Raw genomic sequence first — 20174 nt, 5'->3', positions numbered from 1 at the left:
GCTCACTGAGCCACATCTTCAGTCCATTTGCTTTTTTCAGTGTTAGTTTTAATTGTTGTTGTTGTTGGCACTTTGATATGGAGCTTAGCTGGGCCTAGTACTCACAGTAATTGTCCTGCCTCAGCCTCTTGAATATTGGAATTACAGGTATGAACCATCAATCTCAGCTAATCTCCTAATTAACTTAGAAGAATTAATTGAGCAAGCCCAGTAGTGCCAGTAGTTTTGAAAAACATTCCTGTAGGGACTGGAACCTGTTAAGGGCACTTACTGTTCTTACAGAGGATCTGGGTTCAGTTTCCAGCACTGACATGTGACCTTAACTGACCTTAACCCTGCTTCTAGGAGTTCCAGTACCCTCACGTGGCCTCTAAGGGAACTGTCACATAAGATAGCCGTTCTTAACTTAAAAGTCTGAATGACATCTTATAAGAGAAAAAGACAGGTGGTTTTCAAAACAAAAGGCATGCCTCGCCAAATATTTTCATTATTATTCATGAAAAGACATCAAAAGAAAAAAATGTAGTTTCAACTCAAAAGCTCTGTAGCTCAAAGGTCAGCCAGAGTAAACAAGAATGCCTATAAAAAGCCATTTACATTCCCTTCATACGAGACTTATTTATGAGGGATCCTTCCAGGAAAAAGTCTCACTGAGACTAAAGACTATTTGGCCAGGATGTCCTGGCAGTGCTCAGAACATGTGACCAGTATGTTATCCTAGGAGCCATTCACAAGGTCTTTGCTCCGTGATGAGTTGGCCTTTGCCTGCCTTCCTTCTACCCCATGACCTTTAACAGATGGATCTCTACTCATCTCCCTCTATCCTTGCTTTCTGAGCATTGGGGCAACCCTAACAAGAGGGAAATAACAGTAGATGGGTTTTGTGTTTGTTTGTTTTCTTCATGGTGACACTGGCTTTTTCTTCACTGGAGAAGCCTTAGCTTCCATACACTCATGTCTCACACTGCTTGAGTGTTTTGATGCAACGGGGACTTAGAAGGAGCGCACATTTAAAGAGAGTGAGAATGAGGCTAAGGTGCATCCATGCAGTGTGGGTTCATAGATCCATAGATATGCCAGCAGCCAGCAAATGGCCAAGTGTGACTTCTCTCCAGCCCCTAGAGGGCATTCAGACTACACTGTTGCCTTCTAGAATTTTGTTTTATCTAATCAGAACTCTTAAACATTGTAGCCAGCCTGGGCTACATAGTAAGATCCTACATCAAATAAGGAAAATGAGCCCTTGACCTTCTATAATGTTCCTTCCATCTCTGAAATACATCTCTTAGAAGTGTAATCCTTCCTTCCTTCCTTCCTTCCTTCCTTCCTTCCTTCCTTCCTTCCTTCCTTCCTTCCTTCCTTCCTTAAATGAAGTCCAGGTGTGTCTGATTTCATAACCAAAGATTGATAATGGAGCTAGAAAGATGGTTCCATGGTTAATGGCACTGGCTTTTGAGGTCCAGGGTTCTGTCCTAGCACCACTTGGCTCACTGCCATCTATAACTGTGGTCCCATGGGATCCGATGCCCCCTTTTTGTGTGCAGACATATATGCAAACAAACCACCAATACACATAAAGTAAAATTTAAATCTTTAGAAAAATATGATTATAGACTGCAGTTTGAAGAAAGCTATGTGAACTGAATCTCTCTTTGTGGTTTTCACTACAAATATAGAAATATACAAATATGGAAAGAAATTAACAACTTGAATTATGAGATCTTCATGTTTTCATAATATAACCTTTTTTATAGATTGTTAGAATTGTTCTGGAATGTAACCTGAGATGGGTCTACAGGCACTAGACTATAGTTGAACACCAGTTTGTTTATAGACTATCAATGAAAAGGCCTTTTTTGTCAAATACTTTGTTGCGTAATGAGTGACATGGCATGTGCTAATTCTTTAAAAGGACTTAGAGTGTAAGAGGAACCAAAATATTGAATTGTTTCTAATTAGGACTGAGTGGCCTTATCCAAAAGTACGTTCAATCTAAATATCTTTCATGGATTAGTCCCAAGTTAGTTTAGAGTACTGAAGTCACCACAGGTTGATTTCCCAATAGATGCTTATTGTTCTGAGTTGTGTCATCTTAAAATAGATGCTTTAAGGGCTACTAGATGGCTCAGTAGATAAAAGCTTTTGTTTTGCCCAGACTAACAACAAAAACTTCAACCCCTGAAAACTGTCCTCTGACCTTTATTTGTTGACATGGTGCACATGGTCCTGTGCGCTCACGTGTACGCAGTTACCCCACCTTCCAGAGAAGGGGGAGCACTGAGGTTAAAATGACCCTGTCATTTGAACTGTACCTGTTCACCCGAGCTCATTCTCTGGAACCTAGGATAGAATGTATGAAAGTCATCCTCTGACCTGTACACACATACATGTGGCATATGTGTGCATCATATATACACACATTTCTTTCTCACGCTCCTAATAATAATTTTTGAATAGGACTATCTTGGTGGTGTACACCTTCAGTCCCAGCACTCAGAGGAGTCAGAGGCAAACAGAACTTGAGGATAGCCTGGTCTACAAAGAGAGACCTTGCCCCAAGAAAATATTAAAAATGGGGCTATTGGGAGGCCGGGAGCCTGCTCAGTTAGTAACTTGAAACCATGAGGTCAGATCCTGGTATGAAGACACTTGTCTTTAATCCCAGTGCTGGAGAACCAGGGATAGGAGGGTCCCTGCTGCTCGCCAGGCAGCCGGCCTAGCCAATGTATAAGCTTCCAGTGCACTGAGAAAGCCTGTTTCACAAAATACGGAGAAAGGGGATAGAAGAACACAACATCTTTCCTTTCCCTTCTAACATGTCTTCTCCCCTTCTCTTTAGGAACGACATCTTTGTGTTTCTGTTAAGCACTCGAGCTGGAGGACTGGGTATCAATCTTACAGCTGCAGACACGGTAAGTGATGGGAGACCATGGGCATTGCATCTGTAGTCTCTACTATAAATATTGCATTCATTGAACATGTCCTTTTGGCTTTTCCTATTCATTCACTTGGATGATTTCTATATACATTAATTTAATAAATTGCTTACTATGTGTCAAGTACTTGGAACTTTAGAGTACACCACTACTCTATTACACACTGTGCTTGTTATCTGAGACTAGGTCTTCCTGTCCTGAGCTACCCTTTCTACCTAGTAAACTTATGTTTGTATTTCAAAATCCCAGTCCAATGTCATAGTCCTTCCTAGGCCCTCCCTTCCTTTACTCAAGCCAGCCATGTTGCATTATAAATATTAATAAGCATCATTAGAAAGGAAGCCCCTTTTCTAATATGGGCTAGTTACTGCATATGTCCATTCAACCATTTAACAAATGGTTAATGTGTATCAGACAAGAGACTGGCACTGTTGTAGGCACTAGGAATTCAATGTTCAGTAACATGAAGTTCTATTTTTCTCCTAGTAATTACATTGCTAGTTGTGGTAATTGTTAAAGTGTAAATAGTTCCAAGAACTACTTAAGTGTTATGTTGAAAAATACAACAAACAGTAAGAGAAGTAGATGACCCAAGTTTCTGTTTCATATGGGATATTAAGACTTCTCCGATAGGTGAAATTTGAGCTGAGATCTGGAGTAAGAAAGCAAGCCAAGAATTAGTCTGGCAACACTTCAAGCAGAAGAGATGGGTATAGGGTTCTGGATTAAGAGCCTGGTTAGCACAAGGGGGTGGTGACACGTGCTTTTAATCCCAGCACTCAAGAGCAGAGGTAGGCAGATCTCTGTGAGTTGGAGGCCAGCCTTGTCTACAGAGTGAGTTCCATGACAGGGGTTCACAGAGTACCCCTGTCTTGCTAGGGGTGCTGGATGGGGACCTGCTTTGCACAATGAAGCAACAGCAAGAAGTAGGGAGTAGAAAGAACAGAATTAGTGATGGAGGAAGGAAGAATGTACCACACAAGCAGATCATGCAGTGCTTGATAGGCTATGTGATCCTGAGATTGGGGAGTATAAGAATTTGAACAAAGGATTAACATGGGCTAGCATTTTATTTTGGAAGGGATTTCAGGGTAGAGCCACACGGATTCCCCTCTGCCTCAGCTTCCCAAGTTTTAGGACTACAGTCAGGTGCTGGCTTCTGGGATAGGATTGGACAGAATGCAGAGAACACCATAATTAGAAAGGTAGAAATGGGATAAACAAGAGTCTTAGTCTTAACCGGCAGTGCTCAAAAGAAAGGCTACAGCAGGAGACATGTTTTGATATCATCATATTACGAATAATATTTAAGACTGTGAGGCTACATAAGATCTCTGTAGAAGTTCAGCATAATTGACTTTTAATAAATCTATTCCTGGGCTGGAGAGATGGCTTAGCAGTTAAGAATACTAGTTGCTCTTCAGAGGACCTAGGTGATTCCCAGCACAACCCACATAGCAGCTCACATCTGTCTAAAAGTCCAGTTCCAGGGGATCTAATGCTCTCTTCTAACCTCAGATACCAGGCGTGCAGGTGTACATGCACACAGGTGTACACGCATGCAAAATATTCATACACATTTTAAGCAATATTTCTTAAAGAAAAAATGTATTTATTTCTTAGCTTGCCTGTCTTTAGTTTGGTCTATGATAGGACCTTTTGGCTTCTCTAGGCCACATTGGGCAAGAAATTGTCTTTAACAACACATTAAATACACAAAACAAAAAAGTCTACTTGTAATGTTCATTGTCTCTACTGCCACAGAGCAGCAAAATGTCCACATAGGACATTTAAGTTATTAGTTATTAAGTTTGTACCAAGTTTGCAGTCATTATAAGTAAAGAATGTTTGCAAAAAAGAGTGTGCCTACATAATAAACTTAATTTCTTTTAATAAAGTAAAAGAAAGGAGAGCAACATAAAACTAGTGTGCCATAGGACACTATCTGAGAAACTAGTGCATCTCTATTGGTTTGGAGGAAGTTGGATTAGTTCCTTGGGTGCTTATCAGGTATTTTGTTTCTAATATATTTACACTTTGTGCTTCATTCAAGAAAGACTTGTTGTCTTAATGATCAAGGACTTGTCTGTAAGCATGTATTTGTAAACACTGGGAACTGTCTAGTACAATTGGTTAGTAAAAGCATGATTTTAACAGTGATGAATGACAGGTGATTTTTAGCATATTGTGCTTTGTATTTCTTCATGGAGTAAGGGTATCTATGACTCTCTTTAAGGAGGGGTTGTTACAATAAACTGCCCAGATATAGTTTTCTTTCTGTCTGACTTGTTTCAGATGCTTTTGTATGGAGAGAGGAGGAACTTTTGTCTCTTAGTAGCAACATGATATACAATCCGTGCCCAGTGAAATTAGCTTTTAGCTCCCCCAAGGGACTGGAATAACATGTATTTTCTTGGAAGAAAAGAAAAAAACCCTCTCCAGCTTCTAGTTATTAGTCTAACTTGTTCCGTTGTCCCTGTTTTCCATTTCATTCCCTCATTCGTTGTCCTGTACAGTCTAATCCCTGAACACCAGGCCAACTCTCCCCGGCCTCCCCATGTGCTTGCCTGGCTTGGTGTTTACAGCTTCCTGAAGGTACTGTTCATAGATTTCACATTAGTCATCGCTGTGCTGTACATTCTGCATGATGTACTTTCATCATCCCTGGCTAGATCAGCTCTGGTACTATAATTGTATCTTGTTTGTATCTAGAATGCCTCACCAGAAACCTGAAATATGGGTGTCATCTGCGTCTCAGTTGCATACCATCGCACACCCCTACCCCAGTACACCCACTGGCTCATATTATGGTGACCCCAATCTTGCTTTGTATTTTCGTCTTTTCACACTTAGTCTGTCTTTAACCTATTGACTTGTATATTTCAGTATTTTTCTTCTAAGCAGTATTCTGTTTTGTTGTGTTTTCTTCCCACATAACATCTTTTAAGTTATCTTTGTGTAAGCTTTATAGTCTTAGGAGCCTAGAGGAGCCAAAATTAAGTCATGGTTTTATTGGCGCTCAGATATGTAGGAACAATGCAGATGTTAAAGCAAATCTTTTATTCATGGTGTAGGCATCACTCTACTGTGAAGTTGGCACTTCAGGGTACTCTTTTAGCTAATTTCATCACACTTGTGTGTCATTTGTACAAATGTTAGATAATACTAATGTTGAGATAGTTTATTTTGTGTGTGGGTTTTTTGCCTGTGCGCTACTGGCATGCCTGGTATCAGAAAAGGCCAGGAGAACTAGAGTTCCAGAAGGTTGTGAGCTGTGGTTTGCTGTGGGCTCTGATTGAACCAGGACCTCTGGAAGAGCAGGAACATCTTATACTTATTAGCCATCTCTCCAGCTCCCTACATGTCTCCTTTTTCTTAAGTTTGTATTTCCTTACTTTGCTCTTCTGAAATTTTTAAATGGATTTTCTAAATAGACATGGTAGGGGCATGAGGTAAGAGATCATGTTAAATCAAAAGCCAGCCATATCTGTATTGCAAATTCTAGGCCTACCAGGCTGTATCGGAAGACTCTGCTTCAAGGAAATAAAGGGACCAAGGATGTAGCTCACTGGTAGTGTATTCTAGCTGCCATCATATAAAAGTTTGGTTCCTTGTACCATGATTGATTGATTGATAATAGATTTTTGTGAAATCTTTAGGTTCAATTTAAAATTTCAGTATGTCTTCTGGTAAAGTTTTTTATGTTCCTCTACAAGTGGCAGACATTGTATATTTCCACTTAATTGCTTTGGCCAGCACTTTATATCCGCATCCCCACCCCCAGCATTTAACCTATGCCACAATTGAACAATCCTAACCTCATGTAAAAGCAAGACTAGCTACATGTGGTAATAGACATTTTTAATTACAGTTCTTGGAAGGCAGAGACAGGAAGATCACAACACTATTCAGTAAATTCTAGGCTAACCTGGACTACATAGAAAAATTAACACACAAAAGCAAGACAACAAGGACATCATACAAAGGAGCCAGTAGGGTGTTTAAATAATAGGCTCAAACACATTGAAAATGCTGATGCCATAACCAGACAGAGTAGTGCACACCTATAATCCATGCACTCATGAGGAAGGTACAAACGGAACACTGTAAGCTCAGAGGTTAGCCTGGTCCGTATAGTGATACCCTGTACCAAAAAATAAAAGCAAAAGCAGGGAGCTAGAAAGACATTTCAGTGGTTAAGAGAGTAAGTATACTGTTCTTCCAGAGGACCCAGGTTTGATTACCAGCACCTACATGGCAGCTCACAGACATACATGCAGTTATTTATTTTAAATGTTGATGCTTCTTGTATATCTTTTCCCAGGGTCCAGATTGTGCACAGAATAACCGAATTGCTCCAATTTTTATTAAGTACACAAACTGCCTATGAATAATATTTAATGCTTAGGAAGTAGAAGTTAAAGAAAGCATCAGTATACAAGGTCATTAGCTACATTTGAAGCTCAAGGCTAGCTTGGGGACATGAAATCTCATCTCACCAAAGAAACAGTATTATTTACCAGGAAAGCACACAGGAGGCCTTGCAGATGCTGCTATCTGGTATGCTGCTTGATTGTCATCTGCTCCAAGCCATGCTCAGTCCCACCATGTTCTTCAGGATATCCATCAGCAGTGAGCCTTGGAATGCAGTCCCTTTGAGTCAGAGCTGATAACTGACTCCCTATAGAAATTTGAATTGAGATTGATACTGAATAGCAGCTGTTGACAGATGAAGTAACAGATTGACAAAAGAAAACTTTATTGCTGAGCTCCAGAGATTATTTAGTTCTAAGGATTTCCACTTTCACAGAATTTTTCCAGAAACTGGGTGTGGGGAGGGGTAACTTCGTCCTACATAGTGGCGCTGCCAGAAAGTACATATGGGGAGAAAATCTGACAGTGAGGTAGTCTCAGCGTCTTGTTATTGACAAACACTGGTCCAAACACAAACAGTGCCCCCCCCCTTTTTACATGCACTGCTAAGCTTGAATGATGGGATTTTAGCCTGCAGTCCTTAGGTAAGAGAAAAATGAGCATAAAGCTAAGGGCCAGGCTGGCCACATGGTGCACACCATTAATCCTCGAACTCAGGAGGCAGAGGCAGGTGTTCAAGTGCAGCCTGCAAATACATAGTGAGTTCCAGAACAGCCAGGGCTACATAATAGAACTTGACTCAAACACCTAGGGTCACCTGATAGTAGTTCCTTATGGTGTTGGTTGATTGTTGTACAGCAGACTAGAAGTAGCTTTGTGGGAACCCTTTAAACATTACATTTTAGAATTCATAGAACATAAAGTAATATTGGTGAGAACTGGGCAGTTCCAGGAGAGCTGTGTGTTTTTGGGATTTTGTTTTGTTTTTTTGGTTTTTTTTTTTTTAAGGGAATCCTGGTGCTTAATGTTTCCCATACTCCATGTCCATTCTTGCATTTAGACTGTAAGCTCAGAGTTTCTTTTGCTCTGATGAAACACTATGACCAAAAAGCAAGTTGGGGAGAAAAGGGTTTACTCAGCTTACACTTCCACATTGAAGGAAGTCAGGACAGGAACCTGAAGGCAGGAGCTGATGCAGAGGCTATGAAGGATGCTGCTTACTGGTTTGCTTTTTCTTGACTTGCTCCACCTTTGTACAGAAATGAGGGCTACCACCCGCCATGGGATGGGCCCTCCCCCATGGAGAAAATGCCTTACAGCTGATAGGGAGGCATTTCCTCTACTGAGGTTTCTTTGAATTTGATGACTCTAGCTTTTGTCATGTTGACACACAAAAAAGGCTGATACACTTGTTGGGAAACGGTTCTAATGCTTTCTCTTAATTCAGCTCCCAAAAGCCACAATTCCAAATGCTGAGGGTCACTGCCCTCGGCTGACTTCGATTTGTAGTAAAGAATTGCCCTACAGCCAATGGCTGGGTGGGAAGAAGAAGAGATTGTGATGGGAAGGGATTTGGGGAGAAGAGAGAAGAGAATTGCCCTGACCAGGGAGCAGAGACATCAGAGTTAAAGACCCTCCCACCAACATGTAAGAATTTGGCGAAGTGGCCCTAAGGGCCACTCCCCCCAGTTGGGTCTAGGGTAGCAGCAATGAAATAAATATTTTAAAAGATGCTAACTTAGGAACACTGGAGGGGAATGTATGCTAGCTGCGGGAAGTTTACAAATACCCAGCCACTGAAAGGTGAATCAAAATTAGCTGGTGCATGTGTGTATCTTTTTCATTCTTGAATCTAGAGCTCTTGGGTAGGTGCAGCATGCACAACCAGCCAGGAACCAAAGAAGATCAACCATTCACCACCACACACTTAGACAAATTTTTTTTTCCCTAAGATTTATTTATTAATTATATATAAATACACTGTAGCGTCTTCAGACACACCAGAAGAGGGCATTGGATCTCATTACAGATGATTGTGAGCCACCATGTGGTTGCTGGGAATTGAACTCAGGACCTCTAGAAGAACAGTTAGTGCTCTTAGCCTCTGAGCTGTCTCTCCAGCCCAACAAATTCTTTTAACTCTTCTATGTATGCCTTAATATCTTCATCTATAAAATAAGGTTTTTGTTTTGGTTTTTTCCCCTGTGCTGAGAATAAAAGCAAGGTCTATGTTTATACTAAACACCTACTGTGTGTGCTTTGCCATTTTGTTGTGTGCCCAGTGCTAAATTAGAGGTCTCATTAGTATACAGGTCGTAGAGATATACTATGGGAAGAGTTACTGACTTAGAATGTTGATTTCACATACAGTCTATTAATGATATGTTAGCTTACTGATACTAGATTTAGCTATTAATATTATTGTTTATGTTAATTTAAGAGACTGTTGCTGTTTTGTCCAACCTGGTCGTGATAGTGATCCTTGCATGTGAGCTTCCTGAGTAGCAGGGACTTTAGGCACATACAAGCACTCCTGTCTAATTGCTCCCACCACCACCCCCACCCCCTTTAAATGTATTTTATTTTTAGTCCTGTGTGTGCACATGCCGTAAAGGCTAGACATGTCATATCCTCTAGAACTGAAGGTACAGGAGATTATCAGCCTCTTGTCCTAGGTACTGGAAATAACCCAGGTCCTCGTCCTCTTAACCACTGAGGCATCTCTAGTTCATATTTTTTTTAATGAAAACTGAAAAGACCAAGGGCATGCCTATTTTTCCAGAGCAACAAACATATAGCTTAGTCTTCTAAGAACTTAGTTTCTCGTAGAAAGAAATTGGATATAGCTAAACCAGTTTTATAGACAGATGAATGACTGTACTGCTCTCAGAATCTCTGTCCTGCACTCAGTGTATCCATTTTTGTTGTATCCTTTTCTTGTATATGCAGGTGATTTTCTATGATAGTGACTGGAACCCCACTGTAGACCAGCAGGCCATGGATAGGGCCCACCGCTTGGGGCAGACAAAGCAGGTCACTGTGTACCGGCTCATCTGTAAAGGCACAATCGAGGAGCGTATTCTGCAGAGAGCCAAGGAAAAGAGTGAGGTAAGCTCTGGGAAGGAAGGGTGACCTTGCTGGAGGGACAGAGAGCAGTCACAGGAACTGTACCAAAACTATTAAGACTTGTACTTCATTAGGCATGACAAAACTAGTGCTGTTGGTAAGCATCGGAGCCTGTGCAGTCTTACTAGCTTAGTTGCTCCTGTGCACACTGACACCAGGAAGTGCCTGTGTTTGGCATGTTTAGCATTGGAGGAGGAAGGGTGACATATCAGAGTCCACCTTGATTTGTTCCCCAAAAAAATCTTTCTTTCTGACAAATAATGTGGAGGAGCCAGGTCAGTGAACAAGAACTAGTGAGCCAAAGCCTCCTTTGGAGCTGATTCACAGGGATGATTCTGATGCTGATGCTGCTGTATGGGAAAGGACACATGGAGATGACATTGTAATCTACTTTGTGTAGATTCAGCGCATGGTGATTTCTGGTGGGAACTTCAAACCAGATACTTTGAAACCCAAAGAGGTGGTTAGCCTTCTTCTAGATGATGAAGAACTGGAGAAGAAACGTACGTACTCTGGTAGCCAAAGTTCTGCCCTCCCCTGATTTACAGAATGAATGAGCACTGTGTGTACGACAAGGCGTGCGTGTTTGTGTGTGTGTGTTGCCTTCCACTCTATGAGTTCTAGGTTCAAATTCAGGTTGTCAGGCTTTGCAGCAAATGCCATCTCACTGACCCGTAAGAATATTTTACACATAGTTTCAACAGCAAGCTTCTTCTTTCTGTAACTGTAAAGATCCTTTGCCAAGAGTCCTAGATTCTGGAAATATTGAGTTTCAGATTTACTTTGAGGTCCTTTGAGCACTTCCTCACTTCCACATCTAAAAATAAGCTCTTTTTAAGTAGAGACGACATGGAAGCCACATAATTAAGGAGAATCCAGGTTTGAACCTAAAAGACGTTGAGACACCAATAATTATTATTTCTTATTTAGGAGAACGTTTTTTTGTTTTGCTTTGGCATCTGGTTGTTTGTTTGTTTGGGGTTTGCTTTGTTTTTTTTTTTGTTTATTTGTTTCTGAGACAGAATTTCTTTATGTATCTTTCTTTGGCTGTCCTAGAACTAGCTCTGCAGACCAGGCTGGCCTCAACTCACATAATCTGCCTAACTTTGCCTCTTGATCCTTGGGATTTAAAGTGTGCACCCAGACCAATATTTTTCTTAAATAAAAGTTTTTCTTAAACAAAAATTACACCTTGGGAAACAGTAGAGGATATGGTGCTAAATTTTAGAGGCTAAAAATTATGATTCCTACATTTTTTGATAGTGAGACTGCGGCAAGAAGAGAAACGGCAGCAGGAGGAAAGCAACCGAGTGAAAGAACGCAAACGCAAGCGGGAGAAGTACGCAGAGAAGGTATCTCCAGACCGGGGCAATGGGGACTGCCAGGGCCTGGAATACATCTTGGAAACACAAAAAGCCTTTGTGTGACATGCATATATGGAACATGTATACATACATATTTGTGTATACATAGTAAACCATACCTTGCACATGGAGGTGCGAAGACAACTTGTGAAAGTTAGTTTTCTCCCTCTATTCTGAAAGTTCTGGACTCATGTCCTTCAGATTGGCAGGCAAGCACTTTTATCTGTTGAGCTATCTCATTATCTGTGCTATTTGACATAGTTCTGTGCTAGTAGACATTTGATTAGGTAAAAATCATCACACACCCTGGTGTTGGTCACATGGACTTAGACAATCAGTGATAACTTGATAGCTAAGAAGATAGTTACATAATTAGCTTTTATTAGAAAATTTTTATTTTGTTGTTTATGTGGTTTATGTCAGGGTCTTTCTGCATATCCCTAGCTGTCCTGAAACTCACTGTGTAGACCAGGCTGGCCTGGAACTCAAAATATCCTCCTGCCTCTGCCTCGGGAGTGCCTGGCTTCTTTCATAGAGTCTTTTAAAAGAATCTGGGCAAGCATGGTGACACCCACCATTAATGCCAGCCTCTGGGAGACAGGGTCAGGCAGATGTCTGAGTTCCAGGCCAGTCATGGCAACATAATGAGACTCTCTCCAAAAACTAAAGGCTGGGGTTGGATCTCTTTGGTCATAGACCTTTGACAGCCTAAAGCTGGTCTGTTAGAACCCCTTCTTGTGAAGAGCTAGTTTTAGCCTGAGGATACTTTGTACTCACTTCTTTTATAGATTTAGAAAACCCTAAAAATGAAACATAAAATCCTCTTGGTTTGGGCTGCCACCTCTGCCCCTTCCCTGGCAGGTTGGTTTTTCTCACTCTGTTCTCATAGCTAACCCATTACGTGCCACTACTTAAAATAAAAATAGCTTTAACGTTCAAAAGCAATATCTAGATCTGGGGGTATAGTTTAGTGTTAAAGGGTTTGAGTATCATCCCCATGCCTTTAAAAATGGATCAGTAAGGGAGGACAGAGAACCTGTCAAAGAATAAAAAGGTGGTTTTCTCACATAGACCAATGCGGAAATGAATAGTTCTTTGTGTGTGGGTGTTAGTGTACACATGCCACCATGGGTATGGGAAGCTGAGAGGATAACTGTGTAGTTGGCTCTTGCCTTCTACCTTTATATGGACTCTGGGATGGAACTGGCATCATCTGGCTCGTGTAGCAATCACCGTTCCCCATTGAGCCAATGTGAGATGGCTCAGAGGGTAAAGTACTAGGTGCCTAGCCTGATAACCTGACTTTGATCCCAGGAATTTCCCACAAGTTGTCTTCTGACTTCCATGTGAATGCAGTGCATGCATATGCACACAGTCAATGGAAGAGCCAGCCTACCAACGGGCTGTCGGGAGAGATGTGCACCTTCCTCCTCCTCTGTAAGGTTCACTTCCTTTAACATTCAGGGCCTGAGAAGTGGCTCAGTACTTTCCTCTAGTGTGAGAAGCCCCTAGTTCAGTCCTTAGTTAACACACACAAATCATTTGAGCCAGCACAGTGATGTTGTCAGGAAGACCCTGTCAGTTGTGGGGTATGTGTTGATGGTAAGGCCGCACAAGAAACCATAACAAGTACCAGGTTAATGAGAGCAGTGTTTCTTAATCCCACTTTTCTCTTTAGGGAAAATGCTCATGTTTTTATGTATTTGCTCACCTTTGTATTCCCAGAAGAAAAAGGAAGATGAGTTGGATGGGAAGAGGAGAAAAGAGGGTGTGAACCTAGTGATCCCATTTGTTCCTGCTGCTGACAACTCCAACCTCTCTGCTGATGGGGATGATTCCTTCATAAGTGTAGACTCAGCCATGCCCAGCCCTTTCAGTGAGGTGAGCTCCTTCTGCATGTCTACATCACAGCAGTGGGACTGCATTCTGACCTCGTGGCAGGGACACACTGCTGGGCAGTGTTCACTTCTAGCCTTGTAGAAGAGGGTTGCATAAGGACAGGCTGACTCTCAGAACCCGAGGCAGGATTGACACTGAAGGCAGACAGAAGAGAGTAGCATGTGCATGTCCCCCAAAGCATGTTCTTACTTGAGTGTGAGGGCTGCAGCCAGTGGAAGTTACTAGTAATCTCAGCCCTTTGCTTCCAGATCTCAATCAGCAGTGAACTGCACACTGGCTCCATTCCCCCTGATGAGAGCAGCAGTGACATGCTAGTCATCGTGGATGACCCAGCCTCCTCAGCTCCTCAGTCTAGAGCCACCAACTCTCCTGCTTCCATAACAGGCTCTGTGTCAGACACTGTGAATGGTAAGTGTTGCTACTCTCTCTAGGTGGAACCTGCGAGTGCCACTTCCTCTTAGGATAAGGGATTTATCTTTATTTTTGTTCTGTTTTGGGTGTTGTTGTTGTTGCTATTGTTTTTTTAAGACAGGGTCTCTCACAAAGAGGCTGGCATTTGTTATGTAGACCAGGCTGTACTTGAACCCATAAGAGATCCACCTGCCTCTGATTTCCACATGCAGGGATTAGAGGCATATACTACCACATCTGGCACATTTTTACTTATTGTGTGAGTGCATACAATGTGGAGATCAGAGGACAGGATACAAGAACTGGTTCTCTCCTTCCACCATTGTGGTCCCAGCGATTAAATCAGCCTATCAGGCTTGATATCAACAGCCTTTTCCTACCTAACCATCTCATGAACCCAGATACAGGAATTTTATTCTTCTTCCCAAGAGTAAAATATACGAAAATATTTTAATTTTCTAATAGTCTTTCCAAGCAAAAGGAATGGGTAAGTTCCAGAATAGCAAGATAAGAACTTTGTAAAGTTTTTTATTTGTTTCCTACTTATTCTGTCTTTAGTAGTTCACCTTTATTTTTGCTAGTTTTTTTTTTAACTCTTTACATTGTGTGTGTGTGTATTCAAGTGTGTGATTTTGTATAGGTACCTACATGTGCATGTAGAACCAAAACTAGTGGGTGTCTTTCTCTGTCAGTGTCCAGTTCTTTCGGTGTTAGACCACTGACCCTGGCGCTCACTGTTGGAGCTAACCTGGCTGGGCAGTGAGCACCAGGAACCTGTCTGACCTCCCCACCCCTGTGAGCTTGTTGCCATGCTTTCAAGGGCACGGTTCCCGTCTCCATGCTCCCATGGCAGGCGTTTCAACAGTAGAGCCATCTCCCCATCCCTGTATTTTGCTAGTTTTTAATTAAAGTTAGCTTTGGGGACATTTATTTTTTTGTTGTTATATGAGCCCCAATGTGACTACTGCTTCTTGATGAACCTTAATTTTAAAGCCTGAAAATAGTACTGACCACAGTGCTGTGACAAGGACAGGTAGAAAGGTCTTGAAGTCAAGGCCAACCTTGGCTATATAATGAGACCCTGTCTCAAAATTTAAATTAAAAAAACAAAAACAACCTTACACATAAGATCAGATGTGTTGTTCAGTGGTAGAATGCTAGTCTAACATGCCCAAGGCCTAGATTCAGTACCCAGAAGTCTGGTTTGTTTTTGTTTGTTTGTTTGTTTGTTTGTTTGTTTTTTTTTTTTAATTGAGATAGAGGTTGGTTGTTTAAGGCAGAAACACTTTACTTCCTGCAGCAAGTTCTTGAAGTTCATTTAGTAAGGGGCTAGAATAAAAAATATTAACCACAGTGGAACCACTCCTTAGAAGGAAAGACAGTTGGAAAAGCATACCTATGTTAAAAGACAGCCCCAGATGTCCTTAGGTCTCAGTGAACCTGGCACCATATCCTGTGCCTCTAGTCCCAGAACTCAGAATCTCGTGACTTGTGAGCCAGTGTTCCCTGTCAAGGGGTACTTGTTAGCGTTTTAAGAGATTTATTTTTTTCCCTCTTGGCTGTTTGTTCCCACAGGAATTTCCATTCAGGAAGTGCCAGCTGCAGGACGTGGTCACTCAGCTCGAAGCCGAGGCCGCCCCAAGGGTTCAGGAAGCACAGCCAAAGGAGCAGGGAAAGGCCGAAGCCGCAAGTCCACTGCAGGCAGTGCTGCTGCGATGGCAGGAGCCAAAGCAGGAGCTGCAGCGGCTTCTGCAGCTGCCTATGCTGCGTACGGGTACAATGTGTCTAAAGGTTGGTACAGATGGTGGTCAAGGACTGTCTGAGAATTTGTTTACCATCCTATAAGGTAGAGTGCAGGATACTCCCGGCCAAAACCCAGATACCAGCTTAGGACTGAGCATTTCCAACACCCTTGCACTCTTGAGAAATGGCTGTCTGTGAAGAAGTAGCTCTGGCCAGAGGGAACTGAAGGAGGGGCTACACTTGAAACTGCATCCAGTTTTCCTGACCCTCCCCTTTTAATTCTGGTTGGTTATTGTTGTTTGTTTGTTTGTGTGTGTGTTTTTCTGAGACATTCATTTTTCAATAATCCAAACAAGGTTAGTTAACATTCATCCAGCTCACTGAGCCAAGTGTACACAGGAGCAGAGTAGTCGAGCTGGTAGAGCATGCGTGCCCTTTAACATAAGAAGCCGGAAGAGACGCGTGTCAGGAGTGTTCTATACTATTAGAAGCAGTGTATAGATAAGTGGAAAGGCAGACTTGCTTTTGATTACAGGTCAAAAGCTGGGGGAACCACGGATCTACTATAAGGATTGAGGGGTATCATGCAGAATGGAGAAGATTGGGATTGTGTGTGAGAAAGGATTTAGACAAATGCAAGAGTTGACAACCACCACAGCATATCACTGAGCATATCAACCAAGTTATACTGAGAAGGAGCAGTGAAAGTCAGTGTTGGGAAGACATGGCAAGACCTGATGGTTAAGGACTTAGCACATGTATGAGAAGGGACTGCTGACAGTTGAAGTACCGACTGTGATGGAAACATAGAAAGGGTGGTTGAAGTTAGAATGCAAGCCATCCAAGTGCTGTAAGAAAGAACCCACTACAGAGCTGCCTCCCCACCTCTATGCAAAGCCTGTCCTCAGGTAGATACGGTAGCACACACTCAATCCGAGACCCAGGAGGCAGGTTCTAGACCAGCCAAAGTTACCCTCAGGTGGGTTTAGCATAGCTCATAGGTTTGGGAGTGAAACTTATTTGTTACTTTTTTTTACATTTTTGTTCCATATTCATTAGTATTTTCCCTGAATGTATGTCGGAGTAAGAGTGTAGGAGCCTCTGCAACTGGAGTTACAGACAGCAATAAGCTGCCACGTGGATGCTGGGAATTGAACCCAGGTCTCCTGGAAGAGCAGCAGCCAGTGCTCTTAACCATCAAGCTCTCCTGGTTAAGTTTTACGATAGAGTTTAATGTATCTGAGGCTGGTCTTGTTCTCACAACCCAGATAGTGTTGACCTTGAATTTCTGATAGCTAATAGAATTGTTACAGCAGGGAAAGGCACAGTTTCTATGATGAGTGATTAGTAAAAATTGATTCACCTCCTCTTTCTCCCATGGCAGGAGTCTTCCACTTTCACTTACCAATTTATTAAGGAAATAAGTACAGTAGCCTACCCTGATGTTTCTTAGCCTTTGCTAGCTCATTTGTCCTTGGAAAACAGTAGTTACTCCAGTAATCAAAGCTGCTGTGCTGAGGCATATCCATGGATAAGGCAATGTGACACACATCAGTGAAGCAGGCAGCAGGAATACAGGAAGCAAGGAGGTAGACAGGCCTAAGAAAATCAACAGACTGATAGCTGGGAATGAAAAGTGAGAAGGACTGGTCCAGAAGTGACCTGTTATCCCATGGTATGTGAGCAGAGATGTCTGCCCAGCCAGTAACAGAAGACACATACCGGTCTTGGTGGTGAACATCCCAGAACTTGGTAGGTGCAGGCAGGAGATACAAGAGTTTCAGGTTATCCTTTGCTACATAGTAAGTTTGACAGAACTAGCTTGGACTACTAAGAGAAAGAGAAGCAAACAGACAGAACAAACATTCTGAGCAGTGTATTATAAGAAAAAGGTACATTTGTCTCATAATACACATTGGACATGTGACCTCTCCAGAGCCTGCCTGAAGAGTGTGTCTTCCTCTCTGGGTTGGGTAATGTAGTGGAGCTGAGTGTGTGTTGTTATCTCTTAACAATGCAGCCATCTTACCAGAAGGCAATTAACAGGAAAAATAGGCAAGTACACCTCAGAGATTTGGCAAGGAGCAGCAGACAGAGGGATTCCCACCCTTTTCCTCCAGCCCAGACTTAGACTAATACTTCAGACTCCCAGGGCTGACAGCTGGTGCTGAGAGTCATTGTGTTTTTCTCCATCCCTATAGGAATCTCCGCAAGCAGTCCTCTGCAGACATCCATTGTCCGACCTGCTGGCCTTGCAGACTTTGGACCTCCAAGCGCCTCTTCTCCCTTAAGTTCCCCTCTGAACAAAGGAAATAATATTCCTGGGACTCCTAAAAGCCTCCACATGACCAGCAGCCTAGCCTCAGACTCCTTGATCCGGAAACAGGGCAAAGGCGCCAACCCCTCTGGAGGACGGTAACCATGGTAACCATCTCTGCCCTCTAGCTTCCTTCAACCAAACCAGGGGCTACAGTCCTGGGCCATAGGTGGTTTTTGGATGGCTTGCCCAGTGTGACATCTTGCATCCTATCTGGAGAGTGGAAAGGACCAGTTGTAGCAGGAGAGAACAGGCAGGTGGTTAGTGTGAGCACTTTTATCACCTGTTTCCAAAGGAATATCCTGGGTTCGGCCCCACAGCATCCTAGATGTACTCTGCAGCCGTACCCTTAACCTCTTTCTGGGGAAGGGCCTGACACAAACCCCTTTTATAGATGCTCAGGCACAGTCTCCATCCCTATCCCACTCTTCAGCTCTGACCATGTCCTTCATGAAGGCTCCATGGGTGCTGTGAAGAGCCTTCTATAGTGGAGACTTTCTAAAGGTTATGGTTTCCTGCAGGGCTAGGAAGGGAGGAAGTGGTTCCCTGGTATCCATAGTTTGGGAGCACTCCTGGGTCTCTAAACCCTATTTGCCACAGTGTCGTCACTGAAGAACTCACTGAATGCCAGAGAAGATGAGATGGTGGCTGTAAGGATGACAGAGGCTGGAGCAAGCAGAGCCACAGGCAGTTTTCCCAGCATTTCCTCCACTGTCCAGCACGGTTCACACCAGGGAAACTTTAGGTCCTACCAGCAACAGTAGCAGCAGTTCCCACTCAAGGGACTTCCCAGAAGCCAGTAAAGAGACCAGGAACCACCTCAATCAGCAGGACATCCTCACCTCCCTCTTGCAGATGCCCCTTTGCCCATCCCGAATGCACAGCCTCCCTGGCTTTGCCCTTCAGCCCCTGCTTGGCTGTATGCACTGTCTGTATTGCACTGAGAAAGAAGGGACAGCAGGAGTGAGATGGGGAGGGAGCTGGCTCAGCACCACCCCTCCCGGCCCTGCCCCACTCGCCTGAGCTTGCTGCCCTCTGAGAGGGGAAAGGGGCGGCTGGGAGGGCTTTCCACCTGACGTCCCTGGTGGAACAGGTGCTTCTGGGCGAGCCAGCCTCTAATTTGCACACCTGAAATCGCGGAATTGAGTTTAGATAGATTGATTTTTTTAAACACTTTTTTTTGGAGTAGGTGTAGGGGAATCGTTTAATTTAAATCATAAAGATTCCCCTACCCATCCCTGACGCCTGTGTACAGATGCTCTTTAGAGGGAATCAGAAAAATGCCAAGCCTTTTTTCTCTTTGAATGTGCTGTCTATTTTTATAACTGAACTTGTACATATGTATAAAGAGAGACACATCTTTCTTTTACTAACTGGATAAAAAATCTTAAATAAAATGGAGTGAGATAATTTTATGTAAATCAAAGTGTCTGCTGCCTTTGTACTTTGTAGTACAAACAAAGTAGTGCCCTTGGAGATGAGACTGGGTCAAACAATACAGAGCCTACCTTCTGTGATCCAGGAGTGTGCTGCGGGAGTGTTCAGGAGCAGTGTTTATTGAACTTGGGGGATCTGTCTCCACCCTTAAAAAGAGGATTGACCAGTCCCTCGCATGCAGTATCAGCCCTGGGGGTGAGGGTTTCTTATGAATTTAGTCACAGCATGACTGGCTTGGACCAGGCAGAGTTAGATAGTGATAATCTGAACACTAACATTGTCCCAGAGTTTAGTACTTGTACAAAACGTGAAAGAAAACAGTAAAGTGAGTTCCTACTTTCTTATTTTCAGATGTTTTTATTTTTGACAGCTGCCTGGTCAGTTGAGAAAAGGACACTAGGTACCAGCCTAGACTGGCAGTCACTCTTCTGTGATTGAATATACAATACTCACATGTTCTTGCATGACCTTTGAGCAGGACTCCCCAGCCTTGGTTCACCCGTACACTCTGATGGAGACAGTCTGGCTGCTGGACAGCTGCTGTTCCATTGCTAAGGACAAACCAGC

General features: G+C 42.8%; 1 protein-coding gene across 2 annotated transcripts in view; it reads left to right on the top strand.

The window, feature by feature from the left end:
* The window catches only part of INO80 (INO80 complex ATPase subunit), an 84496-nt gene extending 64919 nt beyond the window's left edge, over positions 1 to 19577 (top strand). The window contains exons 29-37 of one of the 2 annotated variants that reach the window (XM_080931619.1): positions 2840 to 2912; positions 10260 to 10418; positions 10837 to 10939; positions 11700 to 11788; positions 13526 to 13681; positions 13948 to 14107; positions 15686 to 15901; positions 18055 to 18277; positions 18771 to 19577. In XM_080931619.1, the coding sequence (XP_080787745.1) occupies positions 2840 to 2912; positions 10260 to 10418; positions 10837 to 10939; positions 11700 to 11788; positions 13526 to 13681; positions 13948 to 14107; positions 15686 to 15901; positions 18055 to 18272 (1174 nt within the window). In that variant the 3' untranslated portion in view covers positions 18273 to 18277; positions 18771 to 19577. Of the gene's footprint in view, positions 1 to 2839; positions 2913 to 10259; positions 10419 to 10836; positions 10940 to 11699; positions 11789 to 13525; positions 13682 to 13947; positions 14108 to 15685; positions 15902 to 18054 lie in introns of both variants that reach the window. The other variant, XM_080931618.1, reaches the window with a different exon arrangement.
* The last annotated feature ends 597 nt before the right edge of the window (positions 19578 to 20174 follow it).

This window comes from Micromys minutus (assembly GCF_963924665.1).
Source record: "Micromys minutus genome assembly, chromosome: 17".
Lineage (NCBI taxonomy): Eukaryota > Metazoa > Chordata > Mammalia > Rodentia > Muridae > Micromys > Micromys minutus.
The sequence above is the reverse complement of the archived record's forward strand: the minus strand, read 5'-3'. Positions and strand labels throughout refer to the sequence as shown.